This window comes from Neodothiora populina (assembly GCF_041146345.1).
Source record: "Neodothiora populina strain CPC 39397 chromosome Unknown canker_contig_17, whole genome shotgun sequence".
Lineage (NCBI taxonomy): Eukaryota > Fungi > Ascomycota > Dothideomycetes > Dothideales > Dothioraceae > Neodothiora > Neodothiora populina.
Window position 1 is genome coordinate 1238634 of NW_027191406.1, and position 16020 is coordinate 1254653.

Sequence of the window (16020 nt, forward strand, 5' to 3'; positions counted from 1 at the left end):
ATGAAGCGTCTGGGAGGCAAGGAGGAGCGCTAGATGTGCTTGCGAATATAGTTCTGAACTTGATCATGTTCTTCTGCTGGAGAGCTCAACTCGTTGATTTTGCTTACTCTGCAAGTGTGTACTTTAATAAATATTCGGTAGCAAGATGCTGCTACTGTTGACTTAGGCGACCAACGAACAACAGAATCGTCCAAACAGCTTCTTGGTCTGATCTGACTACCCTCAGCTCCTCCCAGCTCATACAAAACAGCAAAAGGCAAGTGAAACGCTCACGACACTCCTCCCACGATGTCTTTACGCGTTGGACCACGCAAAAAAATATAAAACATGTTGAACAGAGTGGGATTCGAACCCACGCCATTTCTGACTAGCGTATTCAAGTCTTGATTGGAAGACCACCTTAAGCTAGCGCCTTAGACCGCTCGGCCATCTGTCCTTGATGGAGAGAATGAGTATCTGACTGGTATATATTGCAAGAACTTTCCCATCAAGTGTTCAGAAGATCTATTAGCGGAGTAAGCTTAGCACTCCCTCTCTGGATCGGTTTCCAACTTGACGAGTACCTTCGTAGCAACCTTCCAATACTTTTCTACTCAAATCACTCATTGTATTGCAATCGAATCAATGTCACATCGATCTACCATGGATCAACGCGAGTTCATGATACAAGCGGCTATTCAAGAGCTCCAAAACCACCCTGAAAAGTCAATTAAGGGTATTGCACGAGAGCATGGCATACCATACTCAACCCTTCATCGTCGACATAATGGAGGTGTCAATCAACGCGTCAGTCACGAACAACTTACAAAGGCTTTCGCCCATTCAAGAGAGCTTTCTTGTCGACTGGATGTTAGAGCAAGATATGCAAGGTCACCCCCTTCTCCGAAGCGTGCTCGCGAAATGGCTCAACAAGTCCTTCGTATGAATGACGACAACGAACCTTTGGGTGTCAAATGGCTCTCTAAGTTCGTTCAGCGTAATCCAAGGGTTGCCTCTGTAATCGGACGTAAGATCGAGGCTTCGCGAGTTCATGGATACTTGCAAGAAGATACACGGCGTCTTTTACGCAGTATGCAGTTGCTCAAAAAGAGTCGAAAAATTAGCAAGGATGAGAGAGTTCTATTAGACAAGGCTGCTAAAGCGATCGTTCAGTTTGCTGCGCAAAATGCATTTCTCGAACATCAATTAGGAATACAAACATTTCGACTACAAGAAGCAGCTTCTTCGTCGACATCAAGGAAACGAATGGTCATAGATCCGGATACTGGATTTGTAACCGTAGAACAAATCAAGAAGGCACGAATAGAACATGAGGCCTCAAACGCAGCGAAGCAACCTGAATTGCAAGCTAATAGGGCTGCAGAAGCCCTCATGAATGTATCTATGGAGGCATGCCTCCATGAATGGCAATTGAATTGATTAAACCTTGGATACTCCATTGAATCTACAAAGAGGTTGAATTCTTGCAAAAGCGATCAAAAGAGGGTGTGCCAAGCTTACCAAAGAGTCATCTTTGTCTTCTAAACTGTTATATCTTAAGTCAGTAGCAGGGTGAGAGGATACGGTCGTAATTACAGTGGTCGATGAAAATGTATATAGTAGTGCTTACAGACTCCCGCCAGAACATGCTCAAGCTTGCATCTCTAACTGTAATATTCATTATCTGGATCTGCTCTTGTTATGAAATATGCTGAAGTCTCACCCAATGTGGGAGCCACAGCGTCGCTATGCATACCTACTGTACGATCGAGATACTGTATGATCCCTTTGCTGCTAGGTTGCTTTGCTTACAAAACTTGGTCTGATTGATTTCTTTGTCGGCAGATATTACTAACATCTAGTCGAATCAACAATTTTCAAACTTTCAATCTGTGGTGACTTGCTGCTCTACCCGTCGTAGCACTTTGGGGTTATCGTGACTATAAGATGTTCGAAGGAGCTCCGCATTCAGCTACCTTACCTTAAGCCAACGCTTTCGGTTGGTTGCTGTCTCATACACAAGTCTCATACACAGTCCGGTTTCGGGCTGGAATATCATGTAAGTCGTGCTGTAGAGGTGGGAGTATATCCTGTTTGTGCCAAGTCAATCTAGTAAGTCCACGAACACTACAAGGGACTCTTGAGCAAGAGGGCCTATACCTCGATTTCTCCAATATCACTGAGAGGTATGCTGTTTCCACCATTCGGCCCTCGACTGACAATCTCCTTCGCTTACAGTACCTCTCGACCTTGACACCCAAACTCCAAGAAACAAGAAAAAGAATACAAGGATTATATACCCCCAAATTGAGCGCAGAGCCTCAAGATCCACAACTCGAGATATGGACCAATCATCGGTTGTGTAGTGTAGCGGTAAGCACGTGGGATTTTGATTGTACAAGACTGTCAAGTGTTGGTGATATGGATTCCCGAGTCCCCGGTTCGAACCCGGGCACGACCTTTTGTTTTGCTTTTCTTCTTGGCATCTCGTTTGTGGTAGGGGGAACGGTGAATTACCAGGAGATTATGGTAGAGGGAGGTGTGGAGGTGGGAAATTTGGTGCGGAGGAAGACTATGGCGTGCATTTTTTATAAGAGATGGAAGGGAAATATGATATTGGCCGTGAGCTCGTGGCAATTGTATCTGTGTGAATCATGTCGAGGCTGATGCGTCTCATTCGACGAGGACTCCGCCTTTAATGGTTCTTCTGCCTCTGGCTCCATCATGAAGATAGACAGCTTCAGAGATACTCCTCCTTGTTCTCCACTCGACCTCCTCTTCCGCAAAGACTACCAGATCTGCCTTGTCTCCGTGTGCGATGTTGAGGTGCAGAGGGAGCTTCGAATGAGCCTCCTTAGTGTCCAGCTCTGTTGCCTCGTAACTGGATGTATCCACCAGCCCAATGGCCGCTCGTGCGCGAGTGGATATGCACTCATACAACATTTCTGCATCACTAACTGTGCCAGCTTGATAGACGCCTACGCACATACTCGCAACAGACAATGGATCACAGCATCCCTGTGGGGTAAAAGCATTGCCCACGTTGTTTATACCTACCGCTGCATTGAGGCCAAGCTCCTTGATCATGCGTGGGATGGGCAGAGTTCCTCTTACTTGGTTTTCCGTCCTCATCATGAAGAGATCGCTCGTCGGCAGACCGACAAATGAGATTGGGAGATCAGCGATTTCATGCTTCAGTCTTTGCCATTCGGCGTCGGTGAACAGGCAGAGGCGTGTGCAGTGGCCTAGGACGATTGTCTTGTTTGTTTTGGATGTCCAGGCTTTGAATTTCAGGGTTTCGATCACAAACCATATCAGTGGCTCGGTATCGGCGTCGAGATTGTAGTCGAGGTGGAAATCAATGTGTTTTTGAGTAGTTAGGGCGAGATCTACGAGCCAGGCAACGTTTCTTTTCATTGCGTCTCTGTCACCCTCGACGTAGGGTGTACTGCCTACGACGTGAGTCTCCGGTCTCTGCGCGGCGGACTCGACAAGCGAGCGCATCTCTTCACCGCTGTCTTCATGACCAGAGAAAAGGGGGAGTTGGGCAAAGGCGCAGAGTTGTATCTCGCAACGATCTCTTGCTTTGTCTTTTAGTTCTTTCCCGGCATCTAGACAAGTCATGCCCACGATGGGGTCAACTTCGACAAACGCGCGCATGGAAGTCACGCCTGCGATGACACTCTCGTCGACGACCCTCTGACCGCGCTCACAGAGGTCGTCATGCGCAAAGTTCTTCTTGGCCTTGTTCGTCAGCTCCATGGCCTCGGCAAAGTCGCCGCGCTGTATCTGAAGATGAGAATATTTTGGGTGAGAAAGGAGATATGGCTTGTCCAAGTGGATGTGTGGATGACACAGCGCCGGACCTACCAGTGCGCCATGTGCATCGATAGTGGTTGCAACATTCTCAATCTGAGCTTGTAGAGTAGAAGGGTCATGGGCTGTTGCACTCTTGATTCGACCACCGAGTATGGAAATGTCCCAGAGAGTGCCTGGAGATGTACAAGGTAGAGTAGCATTCAACACAGTGTCCAGCCTGGTATAGGGTCTCACTTTGAGTGGGCCAACACGAGATGAGAGGCTGGAGTCAGGAGCAGCTCCGGCAAATTGAATTCGTGCCATCTTTGCGTCAAGGTTGATGCCTTGAGCAGCGAGATACTGCGCGGCCATGGAGTGTGGACATAAGGAGAGGAGTTTAGAAGAGGTGAAGGGTGATATTGGAGAGGAATTGACTTGGGAGATAAGCGGAGGGAAAGAGTCATAACATCACCACGAATATCACTAGATGCTCTATCGCCCGACAAAAGAATAGGTGATAAAGTAAGAGGAATGACGCAGTGTAGACGATCCATTGGCCAAGCGTCAGAGTGTCCAGCACTAGCTTACCTTGACTCTGATTAGGGAAATTTAAAGTTATGGCTATAGCAGACGGCAGTCTAGTCTCGAGGGATCGGTGAAGGGAGGACAAAAAGTAGCCGATGAAGAAGCAGTCTGGGTGCTGGAGACGAACAGGAATCATATAGCATGAGAGGCCAAGTAAGACAAGGCAAGGCAAAATAGACGGGCAAGGAGGGCCAGGTATGCAGCGAAGAAGAATGGATAGTAGAGCAGAGAAGAGAGAGAGTATCCCCCGCGAATTCGCTTGCAACCCCGGCCTTTTGAGCGGTTCAGAATTGTTGCGGTTCTTTTTTGGCCAAACGCGACGAGTGGGACTTCTCCATACATCTTAACGCGTCTGCGTCTGCCTTCCCATCCGCCCAATCTCTCCATCGCTTCAATTGTGTCGCAGTATAACAATATCATTAATCAGAAAAGCCCGTGGCGCGTGTGACCTTGACCTTAAATTCGCAAGATGCAGAGCCGAAGCTTTGGGCAAGCGACGCAACGCTCGCCGCATACATCGCAGCTCGGCGCCCGTCGCGGTCCAGGTAAGACGAACATTTCCATCTTCGTGTTTTGTCCCAGAGTTCAGATATAGAAGATTCCATCGATTTTCCTCTTTTGCTGCATGAATCTTGATTTTTCTTACAATCCGCGATCAAAATGATGCCCTACGTGGGCCCTCCGACTGCGCTGCCTTATGCACCCGCAGCCATGATGAATCTGCCGCCATGTGGCAGTGACTCCCACAGATCTGGCAACATCGACAGGAGACGCAGCTCGATGGGACTCAAGCGCAAATACCGATCATTCTCAACTGACACGGACGCCACAGCCCCCATCTACGGCGCAGGACAACAGGCCGCGCAACAGCCTCCAGGCGCCACAGCTCAGTCTCAACTACATCAAGAACAACTCCGTCGCGCCGAGGCAGGCAAGCGCCAGGCGCGCAAACCCACTGACCGCAATCTCGCTGATGAATTGGCCGAGGTGTGCATCGGCGATGGAGTAGAGCGATACAAGCGTCTGAGGGAGATTGAGCGAAAGCTTGACGCGCACATGATGCAGAAGCGACTGGGCATTAACGAAGAGCTGCCATCCTCCAGAAAGCGAGAAGGCGTCCTGAGGATCTGGGTCAGCAACACAGCCGAGGGGCAGCCATGGCAAGTCATGGAAGAGGGAGGCGAGACCTTCGGAGCCGACGGCACCTTTGACTTCGGAGAGAACTCGCAGGCACGATACAGAGTCAAGATCGAAGGACGGTTGCTACCCGACCCTGAAGACGACATGGAAGATGACAAAGACGCCGATGCCATGGACGAGGACAACACCACCAAGGCAAAGCCTTCGATGCTGCCCCTGCCCAACGAAAAGACCAAGCTCAGCCATTTCTTCAAAGCCATCACCATCGATTTCGACAGACCCGCCAGTCTCCAGCCTGACGGCTTCACGAGCATCGAATGGAGGAAGCCTGCATCTGCCAACCCTCCTGCGCAACAAGCCGGTGGTGACAGCAGCGAGGCCGACTTTGACGTACTAGAGTTCGAGCGCAAGAGCGACGAAGAAATGAACGTCACCATCAACCTCGTGCGCGATGAGGCTCCCGATCGCTTCAAGCTGAGTCCCGCCCTCGCCGATCTTCTCGACACTGAAGAGGACACTCGTGCTGGCGTCGTGGCAGGCATCTGGGAGTACATCCGTGCTTTTGGACTCCAGGAAGACGAGGAGAACCGTCGCATAGTGTGCGACGAGAGACTGAAAGCAGTAAGAGGCCCCTGCAGGATGTTTGCAGAAGCTACTCGTGTTTGTGTTTACTGACAATGATCCGTCATCAGGTCTTCAAGACGGAGTCTCTCTACTTTCCATACATTCCCGACCAGATCCTTCCCCATCTCACTCCTCTCCCCCCTATCAAGCTATCATACACCATCCGTGTCGACAAAGCCTACATCTCTCCTCCTGCTGAATCAGACAAACTGCCCTCGGAACCGACCGTCTACGACATTCGCGTTCAACTCCCTTCGCCTCTTCAACGTCAGATGCGCGCCATCCACAGCTCCCCTTCACATCTCGCCAATCTCAGAGCCATCACTCAGCTCGACGACGACCTGGCACTGATGATCCAGAAGATCAACCACACCAATGCCAAGCGCAAGTTCTACGACTCGCTGGCTCGCGATCCCGCCGCTTTCATCAAGAGATGGACGAGCAGCCAGCAGCGTGATCTGGAAGTCATTCTGGCCGAAGGTGGCAGGGGCTTCGGTGACGAGTCATACCCAGGCGAGGAGTTCAGAAGAGGAGGCAGGGACGGAGTCTGGGGTGGAGCTCTCGCTAGAGAGAGCGTCGGCCTTTGGCTGGCCAGGCAGAAAGCGAGCTAGAAGCCTCAAGACGCCCCCAAGATCATCGACCCCAATGCACCTATACCACTCACACGCGCAGCTCTCGAGGCTTTGCAATCCGGGAATGAAGCACGTTTTGTTCGCGATCACAAGATAAACATGGCTATTGCATGGGGTCTTCATCCCCTTGTTGAGAAAGCATTATACTGCATCACCTGCAAAAGACTGGGGGGAAGATGCGACGGACAAATGCCATGTCGGAATTGCAAAATTCGATACCCACGCAGCACGCTAGAGGTTTGCTCTGGCAAACTTCGAGTACGCCAAGATGAAGCCTGCTTTCCGTGCATACAGACAAGTCAAGTATGTAATGCGGGACAACCTTGTGAATGCTGTCGCAATAAGGGCGTCCAATGCTTTTACGATCCTTTCACTGTCTATATATGCATGGCCTGCATAAAATTGACATTGGGATGCGACGCGAAGGCACCATGCGAAAATTGTATAAAGGGTCGACGGGAATGCTCTCTTGTGCGGCTTCGAGAGGAGCAAGCACGACGGCGGTGAAAGTACCTTACCCCTGCGGCAGCGCAATGTGAGAGTCTCAAGTAGGCCTTCGGCTTTGTTCTGAATGGACGGACAGGAAGTCACGTTACCTGCAATGCGGAATATGCCGTGTGTCTCCTGCGAAATGGATGCCGCTGATCCACAGACATGGAGTACAAGTAATGCTATAGTTTTGATTCGATAATACCCATATAATATACCCTCAGCACAGTGCAGCGCTCAGGAACAGTGTCGTCCGCATCTTGATCGATTTACTGCTTTAAGTATCGTGTTTACCGATCATGCAGGTCGGTGTGACGCACCTACCCTGCATGACAGCGGGATCGTCAAGCCGAGGCCGGCAGAGACCCTTCCTTTTTGTATTCTGACAGCGGTCAGAGCCGCATCAGGGTACCTTAAAATCAATGATTGATGGATGCGCCGATGATTGTTTCTGATGATGAACAATTACTATACTGTATTAAGGTATTGTTACATCGAATATCATGACGGGCCATGTGGCACACTCACAATGCACTTCCAGTGCCTCTCCTTACTAAGATGCATCTCTAAGCGAACGACGTTGGCTGATCCCTCAATCGTAGTCCACTCGTCACGCTGCATTACCAACTGGCAAGACCGGCAGTGCCGGCCGTGGCTCCTTCACTTCTTGTCATCGAGATAACCTTAATAAATCAGCCTGATATGGTACGACCAGTAGACCCTACGGCAATGTTGTCTTAAATACGTGTTTCAATTTAGATCTTCCTTCCGTCTCTTCTTCATCTATATATTCTGCTTTCAGCGTCACCAGCATATCTACAGCTCCTGCGAAAAGAATCGTTGTCTTACATCCTATTGGTCCATCATACCTTAGACTTCATCACCTGCGGTCAGCCAACGTCATCCTTTGTTCGATCTTTTGTTGCATTCAACCTGTGGTAACATCGATTGTTGCTACTTGACCTCTTGAATTATCATCACGACTGATCTCTCATAAACTCCCGTCAATTCGACTTTGATCTTGTCCATCAACTTCACCATCCACAGGTATCTGTCGGTCTCAGCTCAAGTAATCAAAGATGGCACCTTCGACTATCACATGCGTTCGTCATGCCCAGGGTTTCCACAATCTCACGGTTGCCAACCATGCTATACATGATCCCCTCCTCACTCCCATGGGCGAAGAGCAATGCCGCATCCTGGCTCAAAACTTCCCCAAAGCCCACATGGATCAGATTGAGCTCATCATTGCATCTCCTCTGAAACGTACAATCTACACTGCACTGTTGTCGTTCGCTCCGGTTATCAAGCAAAAGAACCTCAAGGTCTTGCTCTTGCCTGAATTGCAAGAAACATCTGATCTTCCTTGTGATACCGGCAGCAGTCTCGAGGAGATCAGAAAAGAATTTGCTGGACAGCCCATCGATACATCGATCATGGAAATGTCTCAGAATGCCGACTGGACCAGCAAGACTGGAAGATGGGCCCCCAACTCATCCGCCATTGAGGAGAGAGCGAAGGTGGCAAGAGAATTTCTGTACTCCCGTGATGAGAAGGAGGTGGCAGTCGTCACCCATGGTGGGTTCTTGCACTACTTTACCCAGGACTGGAGTGATATTAGCAGACTCGACGGAACACCTTCCGCAGGTATGTCTTTGCCTTTCTTTTCTTATCACACAAAGTGTTGTCACGTCTTTCCCATCTCCTGCCAGAACTTGTTCCTTGCTTTTCATTCTGATGTCTGCGTTTGAGCCTCGACTATCCAAAACTACCATCACAAGCCGAGCGATAAACACTTTGCGCACCTTCGTAAAACATACGAAGATGCCAAGCTTGAAATGCGCGATGCGAAGAAGCAATATCGTACTCACAGAGCTGCAGGCACCGGCTGGGCAAACACTGAATACCGCCACTATATCGTCACCACTCCCAATGGCGAAGTTCAACTCGTCGAGACTCCCGAATCTCGCAAGAAGAGGCTGCCGGACGTGAAGCCTCTGTCCAAAGAAGAGCAGAAGAATCTGCAGCGTGCCACTCAGGCGCAGTGGGCCGAGCAGGAGAGGCAAGAGAAGGAGTACTACCGGGTAAACTCGATACAAGCCAAGGTATAACTTTACTGTTTGTTGTTGGTCTGGCGCATGGGTTGTGGTTTTGATTTCCTTGCATCCGATACCCTGAGAATCTTTCTATGTTCATTACTTCTGGCGTTGTTGGTTTGGTCTGTCCATGCGGTTCATGGAGATGTAAGAGCCTAGATCGGAGTAAGAGACCGTGAGTATGGAGTGCTCTTCGTACAACCATTTCAACCACTTTTTCGATCACGCTGCTATCCTGATTCACCACTGACGCCCCCGTAGCTTCGAGCAAAGCAAAGAGACCGCGACCTCGGTGGATACAGTTTCGGCATCTAATCGACCGCGTCGCCACGAATTACGCCAGAATGAGCCTATCGAAGAATGCTGAATGTTCGCAGCCTTAGCAAAATGGTGCCAGCGACTCTCATCACTCGTCTAGAACCCCAACAAGCCACGAACCTTTGGAACTACCTGCTATACCATACACCAATCCTCACCCAAGAAAAAAGGGACGATGTATCGTAAGAAACCCCGAAGTCAATGTTGTAGACACACCTCCGTTATTGTCACCTGCGCCTTATTCATCTTCTGGCTCTTCTACGCTATCTTTGCTAGGCGAATCTATAATTCCTACGACTCATGTTTCATTACAAGACACCGACGGTGTTGTGCCTCCTGTCGTCACTACTTCACTACAAACCGGGGAACCGCTCACGCTACAGCCACTGTCGCCGCAACAAATCTCAGAGAAGACGTTCCACGAAAGACAGGCGGTTGTGGCTGTCAGATATCCACATGCTCCTATGATCGGCTGGATTCGCAAGGCTCATCGACGTACGAAGCGGGTTTTCCATGAGCGGCGGGCGATGATACGCGTGAGACTTGGCGTGCACTCGGTTGGAAAAGAGGTGCATACGGATGCAGGATGATTGCTTGTCGAGGATCCTGTCATTCGTTTTTCTGGTATGTGGCTGAGGTGTTTGTTCTATAGTACCTCGCATGGCGGCATCCCTGCAAGTCATGTGAGACACGATTACGAGAACCCGTGCTTTCTCTAGATGCACTCTTTAGACTTTCACGAATTAGATAGATACTACGATAGATGAGGGACACGAGAGACGGACAGTACTACACTTTATATCTCTACATTTCTATAATCACTCTCCCCACGTACCGTAGTACGACTTGGTTCCTAGGGATCCCAGCTTTGAATAAACGAAAAGTGCGAGTGTTAACTCCGATGAAGCACGCTATAACGCCGACTTATCGCTTAGGGCGCGTTTGACAACCAAAGAAGTAGACGATAAGACTGCGAAACCCCACGTAGCTGTATACAAACAGTCATAGTAACGGAGCGAGAGAAAAGAGGGAGAAAACATTGATGTGTACCCAATCGTCACGTCTCTCTCCCTTCATCCTTCCTTAAGCGACACCAAACGCATCAATTATAAAGAGGAACGCCGCATCAACATCCTCGACTCCTCCTACACAGGACCCAAGCATGGCAACGCAAGGAGTACAAAACGCAGAAGCAGGCGGCTTCGTGCACCACATCGTAGTCCTCGACGGCACATCAGCGACCATCCCGCCTCCCTCCTTCCCACACACAATAACAAGATACCGCTCGACCTCGGCCAGCGAAATCGCCTCGCGCCTGCAAGATGCCACAATCGTGATAGGCACGGGCACACGTCTGAGCTACGACACGCTCAAGACCTGCGGGCCGAAGCTGCAGCTATGCGCGTCGCTGGGCGTCGGCGTCGATAATTTCGATCTCGAGGCGATTAGAGAGAGGGGGCTCACGCTGGTTCATGTGCCTGCGCAGAATACGCAGACGGTGGTGGAACATGCTTTTGCGCTGCTGGGCGCCGTCAAGAGGAATTTGATGGGGTTGCATGGGTTTGTGGTCGGCGGGGGGAAGTGGGTGGATGCTATTGCTGCTGTTGCGCAGTTTGCTCGTGAGTCGTTTGTTTCCTTCATCTTTTTGCGCTGGCTCCATGGAGCGGTTGGATCTCAGGGTGGGGGTGGTGGCTAACGCGAGCGTGTTGAACAGGTCCGCCCAAGACTAACAGCCAGGAGATACTCGGAGTCATTGGCTACGGCGCCCTGGTGAGTTCACTTACCTCTAGCCAGTCTCTTCGATCTTCGGGCAGAACGAACCACTAAACCCAGCACCCAGGGCCAACGCACCGAGAAGATGGCAAAAGCACTCGGCATGCAGGTCCTGATCGCCGAGCGCAAAGGCGCTCCCGCGCGCGAAGGCCGCAGCACCTTTGAAGACGTGCTGTCCCAAAGCACCGTGGTCATCCTGACATGCCCACTGAGCCCCTCGACACGCAATATGATCGACGCAGCCGAATTGCGCACGATGCGCGAGGACGTCATCATCGTCAACGTCGGGCGCGGCGGCATCATCAACGAACTGGCGCTCGCTGACGCGCTGCGAGAGCACAGGATCGGAGGCGCCGCCGTCGACGTCTTCGAGACCGAACCTGCCACTCCGGAGAATTGCCCGCTGCTCGATCCGAGTATTCCTAATTTGTTGCTCTCGCCGCATTTGGCTTGGTATTCTAGTGGGACGCTCAAGGGCACGCTCGAGGTCACTTGTAAGAATATGGAGGCTTTCGTGGCGGGCAAGCCGCAGAACGTCATTGTTGGTCCTTCTTCGCCTTCTTCCTAAGAGGAAGCCGGTATAGAGGAAGCCGGTATAGAGGACAAGCAGAAGAGAAGTCGGGCTTTTGTGAAATCATGAACAAGGTATATAGGCTCGCAATAGATATTGTTGATAGAAATAGATATCTGCATAAAAGTTTCGCGGGGAACTAGACTTAATTCATCATGACCAAGGAGACATATCCAGGACAGGACGACGACCATCACGACTCGTGCAGCCATGACCTGGCCGACTCTCGCTTGAGGATCTAGCTCTGCTACATGACTCCAAAAGTTGACTGGTTGGAAAGCCAGGACCTTGTCTTTCTTTTATCGATCTGATCTGATCTGGATTGATCTGGTCTGATATGGAGATTTGTCTCTATGGCATCGAGTGTGATGTGGCCTCATTTGTGCGTCTGAGGCAGACTGATAAGATGAGTAAGGTAACGTGACGAAGTACAGGTAGCTTGAGAGGTAGTTTCTCGGGCAGGCCAATCGTCAAACGAAAGTAACATTTGTTCTGTCATCAGATTCATAACTACAATTTCGACTCCGAAGTAGCATGTCCAGCACTAAGACCCACCGCGCAACAACAAGAATCAGCCATCTCCCCGATGCACACATTTCCCATCGGCAGCATTGCTTCCTCGCACCCTCCCCGACCAGAGGGCGACAAAATGACAGAAGAAGAAAAACTCACGACGACCCCACAACCTCACCGGGCATCAAAATCGGGCTCTTATCACAAAAGTTCGAGACGTCGTCCATGATCTCTTTCGTAGCGGGCCCCTGCGACGCCTTCTGGAACTCGGACATGTCGCCCCATTCCAGCGTCGCCTGCACCAGGTACGGCTGGTCGTCGCCGAACTTGAGCACTTTCCATGACTTGAGGCCGGCGGGCCCCCAGTGTTTGGCTACTAGCGGCATGTGTGAAGATAGGTAGTAGTCCATGTCGAACTTGCTGCCTTGGGGATATTGGACCTTTTGGTTTTTTTGGCGCCATCAGCGTGAGTTGGGAGGTTGGATGAGAGGGAGAGGCTTACGATGACGCTGGCGGGCATTTTGAGTGCGGTCTGTTTTATGTTGTTTTCTTGAGGATAGTAATGCTCTACTCCCTGCTGTCCTTTGCAGTATACGTGTCTGAATGAGAATGAGAAGGAAAAGGATAATGACAAGGACTAATGGTTACGTTTAAACCTACGCCGCAAAAGCATCCTGAGGTGGGGTTCTGCTCACTTGCCCCGCTTGTTTACGGACATAAACTCTCCATACCACCGAGGCTCCTCTCTCGAGCCTCGTTTCGCTTCGTCGTTTAGTGTGAGGCTTTCCCTTGCTATGATCCGTTCGTGCATGTGAGGTATGCAAGTCAGAGAGCCAGCTCATCATTGTTTCGTCGTATAGAGCTATTCTGTTCTTGGTCGCATCGAATCATGCCTTTACCCCGCTGCGATATTTTGTTATCCGGCGCTGAACAAGCGACTATTTTTCCCTGATTAGGGTAGCTTTATGACGATGGCAAGCTTGATGCTGACATGAGTCGCTTTGTGCGTGAGATGAGCTTGGGGACTTCAGACGTGTTTCGGGCTTTTCTGCATGGAATTGGTTTCGTCCTTTGATTTGTCTCATGGATTTGTAAGGTGTCATGCTATCTTTTATGTGGAAAGATTACACTTCCTGAATTATGTCTCTTCTTCCCTTTCCCATTACTTGACCATGCGCCATCACCGTTGCATAACATAGCCATAACCAGGATATGAGCAACTGACTCGTTCCTTTCTTGCTTCAAAGTCTGTTCGATCCGCTGCAATTCGTCCAGTACATACGCCACCTCTTGATCGAGGACGACCTCATCAGCGAATGGAGCATACCGAGACCTCGCAAGTGTCCTCGACCTTGGTAGACCTGCGCACTTGAATCTCTGCAGTCTTGGCGTAACCAAACTTCAGCAATGCCGACATCAGATGGAACATTTGCTTGTTATCGTCGTACTTGTCAGGATAGTGATTGGTCAGGACTCCTGCCGATGCACTCCAGTCCGGAATCGTCTTCCTCCCCAGAGTCTCGACGATGAGAAGAACCTCTTCTCTCTTGATACGTTTCCAGAAATCCCTCGATCGTCTGGTCAGACAGATGATGGCAATGGCGATTGGATAGTAGAAGTTTGGTCCGAAGAGGCCTGCAATTTTACTGGTCTGACGTAGATGCTGCTTGTTGATGGGCACGATATCTCGATGGAAACGTCCCATATCGGCCCAGGAATTATCGATTTCGTGAGACCGGGGCCAAAGACTGACCAGACCGTTATTGACGAGGGATATGTAAGACACAGCTGTATGTGCTTCACCCTTGATCACTCCATGTGCAAGATATTCCATATGGTACATCTTGTAACTATGGCGCTGGTTCGGATGGACGTTGTTGAGGATGGCTGTAATAGAAGGCACGTAAATGATCGTGTTCGTCCCCTTGAGCATCTCGGTATCTATCACACTAATGTGTGGACTATTGCCCGCCTCTGATGCATAATTGAGGGCGAATTGTAGCGATGACGACCATGAACTGAATTGCGTCAGAGGCGTACAGCTAGATCCAAGATGGGAATCAACAATCTTGACGAAATATTCTCCACTCATTTCGAAAACAGAGGCATGCCCTCTACTATAGTGAAAGGCATGAGGCTTGATAGTTGTCTTCGAGTTGAGCTTCGAGTTGCCGCCCGAACCGCTAGTCCACATCCTGAATAAGTATTTAGGAATATGTTCACTGGCCTCTATGGGAATGTCAGCTCTCTTCAAGATGCCAGCCATCCCAGTGCGATATGGAATCTACCTCGCAATACCTTCTCGAGCTCTGAGTTCTCTGCGATGCAATCACGCTGACGTCTCGCATACTCGAGCGTGACTCGTTTAGCAGCAATGGATTTACGTGGGGCCTTTGGTTTCTTTGGAACCGCAACCGAGACAGGAGCAGGATCCGGAATACGAACTAGGATCGGAACAGGAACAGTTGCTGCAGGTGGCAGCGGCTCGGGCTTCTTGTATACTCCTACTGTAAATACCAGACTTTTCTCGAATTCCTTTTGCACAGCCTGAGCTTTGCGCCAGAAGGCTTCCCGATCTGCTGCTTTCTCCTCATTTGTCCTCTGGCCAGGATCGAAGTCGTAAGGTCGCGGTACATGCGTCTTGAGCCATTTGGGATCCTTCTTCTTGAGTTCCTGCTCCTTCAATTCTTTGTCACAGTCAGCAATAGTTCCGACAACCTGATGAGATGGATGTACCTTTGTGATCGGCAAGAATGATCTCCTTCAGTGCTTTGAGCATCTCCATGACTGCTATCTGCGGCCACGGCTTCGCTCAATAATCTCTTCGGTGTAGACGCCCGACATGGAGGAGGAAATGGATCAGCGTAGCTCGCACTTTTCTTTCGTGCTCACACCCATCACACCGCGAGTGAGACTCGGCATAGTGTGCCGTGAGAAGTCACAGTCGCTGTGATAGCAATGATCCTAACATTTCAAGTAGCTTGAAAAGGTACTCCGGATCGTGAAATTGTGTTGTGCTGGTTCTCTGAGTGATTGATCTCTATTCGATCGTCTGGTGTTCGTAGAGCGCGCGGAAAACCGAACATGGTGCGCAGCTTTTGGGCGACCCTGTCCATGTCAAATATCACATCCGTAGATCTACTAGCATCTAGTGTCCAGTGCACGGTGCCAGCATGGACCAGTAACCACATTTCGAAGGACGATGCTTTAAAGACTCCCCTTTTAGCTGATACTATGGAGGTGTCAAACGAAACAGATCTACGATATGTCTCGGAAAATTGCAGAAGATTTAGGCGGACTCGCATCCCACATAATTGGACAATAGAAGACGCATGTAGACCTGTTGTTACGACTGGGAATATTATGACTGACTCCATGTTGCAAATGTCACATACAGCAAAGCCTACTCCGGAAAGGGCACTTACAACTCAGGTACCACTCATGAGGTGCCTTCGGACACGTCGGAAGCGTGTACACCATTGGATGACGACATTGTCCAGTA

At 50.1% G+C, this 16020-nt stretch overlaps 5 protein-coding genes across 8 annotated transcripts; 3 read left to right on the forward strand and 2 right to left on the reverse strand.

The window, feature by feature from the left end:
* Positions 1 to 2652: 2652 nt before the first annotated feature.
* Positions 2653 to 4149, reverse strand: AAFC00_004313 (uncharacterized protein; the record flags this gene model as incomplete). 2 transcript variants are annotated; one of them, XM_069343941.1, is made up of 1 exon in its annotated part: positions 2653 to 4149. In XM_069343941.1, the coding sequence occupies one exon, from the start codon at positions 4147 to 4149 to the stop codon at positions 2653 to 2655; it is 1497 nt and encodes a 498-aa protein (XP_069202493.1). The 2 variants fall into 2 exon arrangements, with proteins under 2 accessions (XP_069202493.1, XP_069202492.1); XM_069347767.1 differs by having other exon boundaries at positions 2653 to 4101.
* A 682-nt stretch (positions 4150 to 4831) lies between these two features.
* AAFC00_004314 (uncharacterized protein) lies at positions 4832 to 6737 on the forward strand (the record flags this gene model as incomplete). Of its 2 annotated transcripts, XM_069343942.1 has the most annotated exons (3): positions 4832 to 4907; positions 5195 to 6123; positions 6195 to 6737. In XM_069343942.1, the coding sequence occupies 3 exons, from the start codon at positions 4832 to 4834 to the stop codon at positions 6735 to 6737; spliced, it is 1548 nt and encodes a 515-aa protein (XP_069202494.1). The 2 variants fall into 2 exon arrangements, with proteins under 2 accessions (XP_069202494.1, XP_069202495.1); XM_069343943.1 differs by lacking the exon at positions 4832 to 4907 and having other exon boundaries at positions 5023 to 6123.
* Positions 6738 to 8326: 1589 nt separating this feature from the next.
* AAFC00_004315 (uncharacterized protein) lies at positions 8327 to 9658 on the forward strand (the record flags this gene model as incomplete). Of its 2 annotated transcripts, XM_069343945.1 has the most annotated exons (3): positions 8327 to 8894; positions 9129 to 9352; positions 9605 to 9658. In XM_069343945.1, 3 exons carry the CDS (start codon positions 8327 to 8329, stop codon positions 9656 to 9658), a joined length of 846 nt encoding a protein of 281 aa, XP_069202497.1. The 2 variants fall into 2 exon arrangements, with proteins under 2 accessions (XP_069202497.1, XP_069202496.1); XM_069343944.1 differs by lacking the exon at positions 9605 to 9658 and having other exon boundaries at positions 9129 to 9358.
* A 1165-nt stretch (positions 9659 to 10823) lies between these two features.
* On the forward strand, positions 10824 to 12002 carry AAFC00_004316 (uncharacterized protein; the record flags this gene model as incomplete). Its single annotated transcript, XM_069343946.1, has 3 exons — positions 10824 to 11280; positions 11376 to 11431; positions 11502 to 12002. 3 exons carry the CDS (start codon positions 10824 to 10826, stop codon positions 12000 to 12002), a joined length of 1014 nt encoding a protein of 337 aa, XP_069202498.1.
* Positions 12003 to 12673: 671 nt separating this feature from the next.
* Positions 12674 to 13038, reverse strand: AAFC00_004317 (uncharacterized protein; the record flags this gene model as incomplete). The annotated part of the gene is made up of 2 exons (XM_069343947.1): positions 12674 to 12958; positions 13021 to 13038. 2 exons carry the CDS (start codon positions 13036 to 13038, stop codon positions 12674 to 12676), a joined length of 303 nt encoding a protein of 100 aa, XP_069202499.1.
* Between the last annotated feature and the right edge of the window lie 2982 nt (positions 13039 to 16020).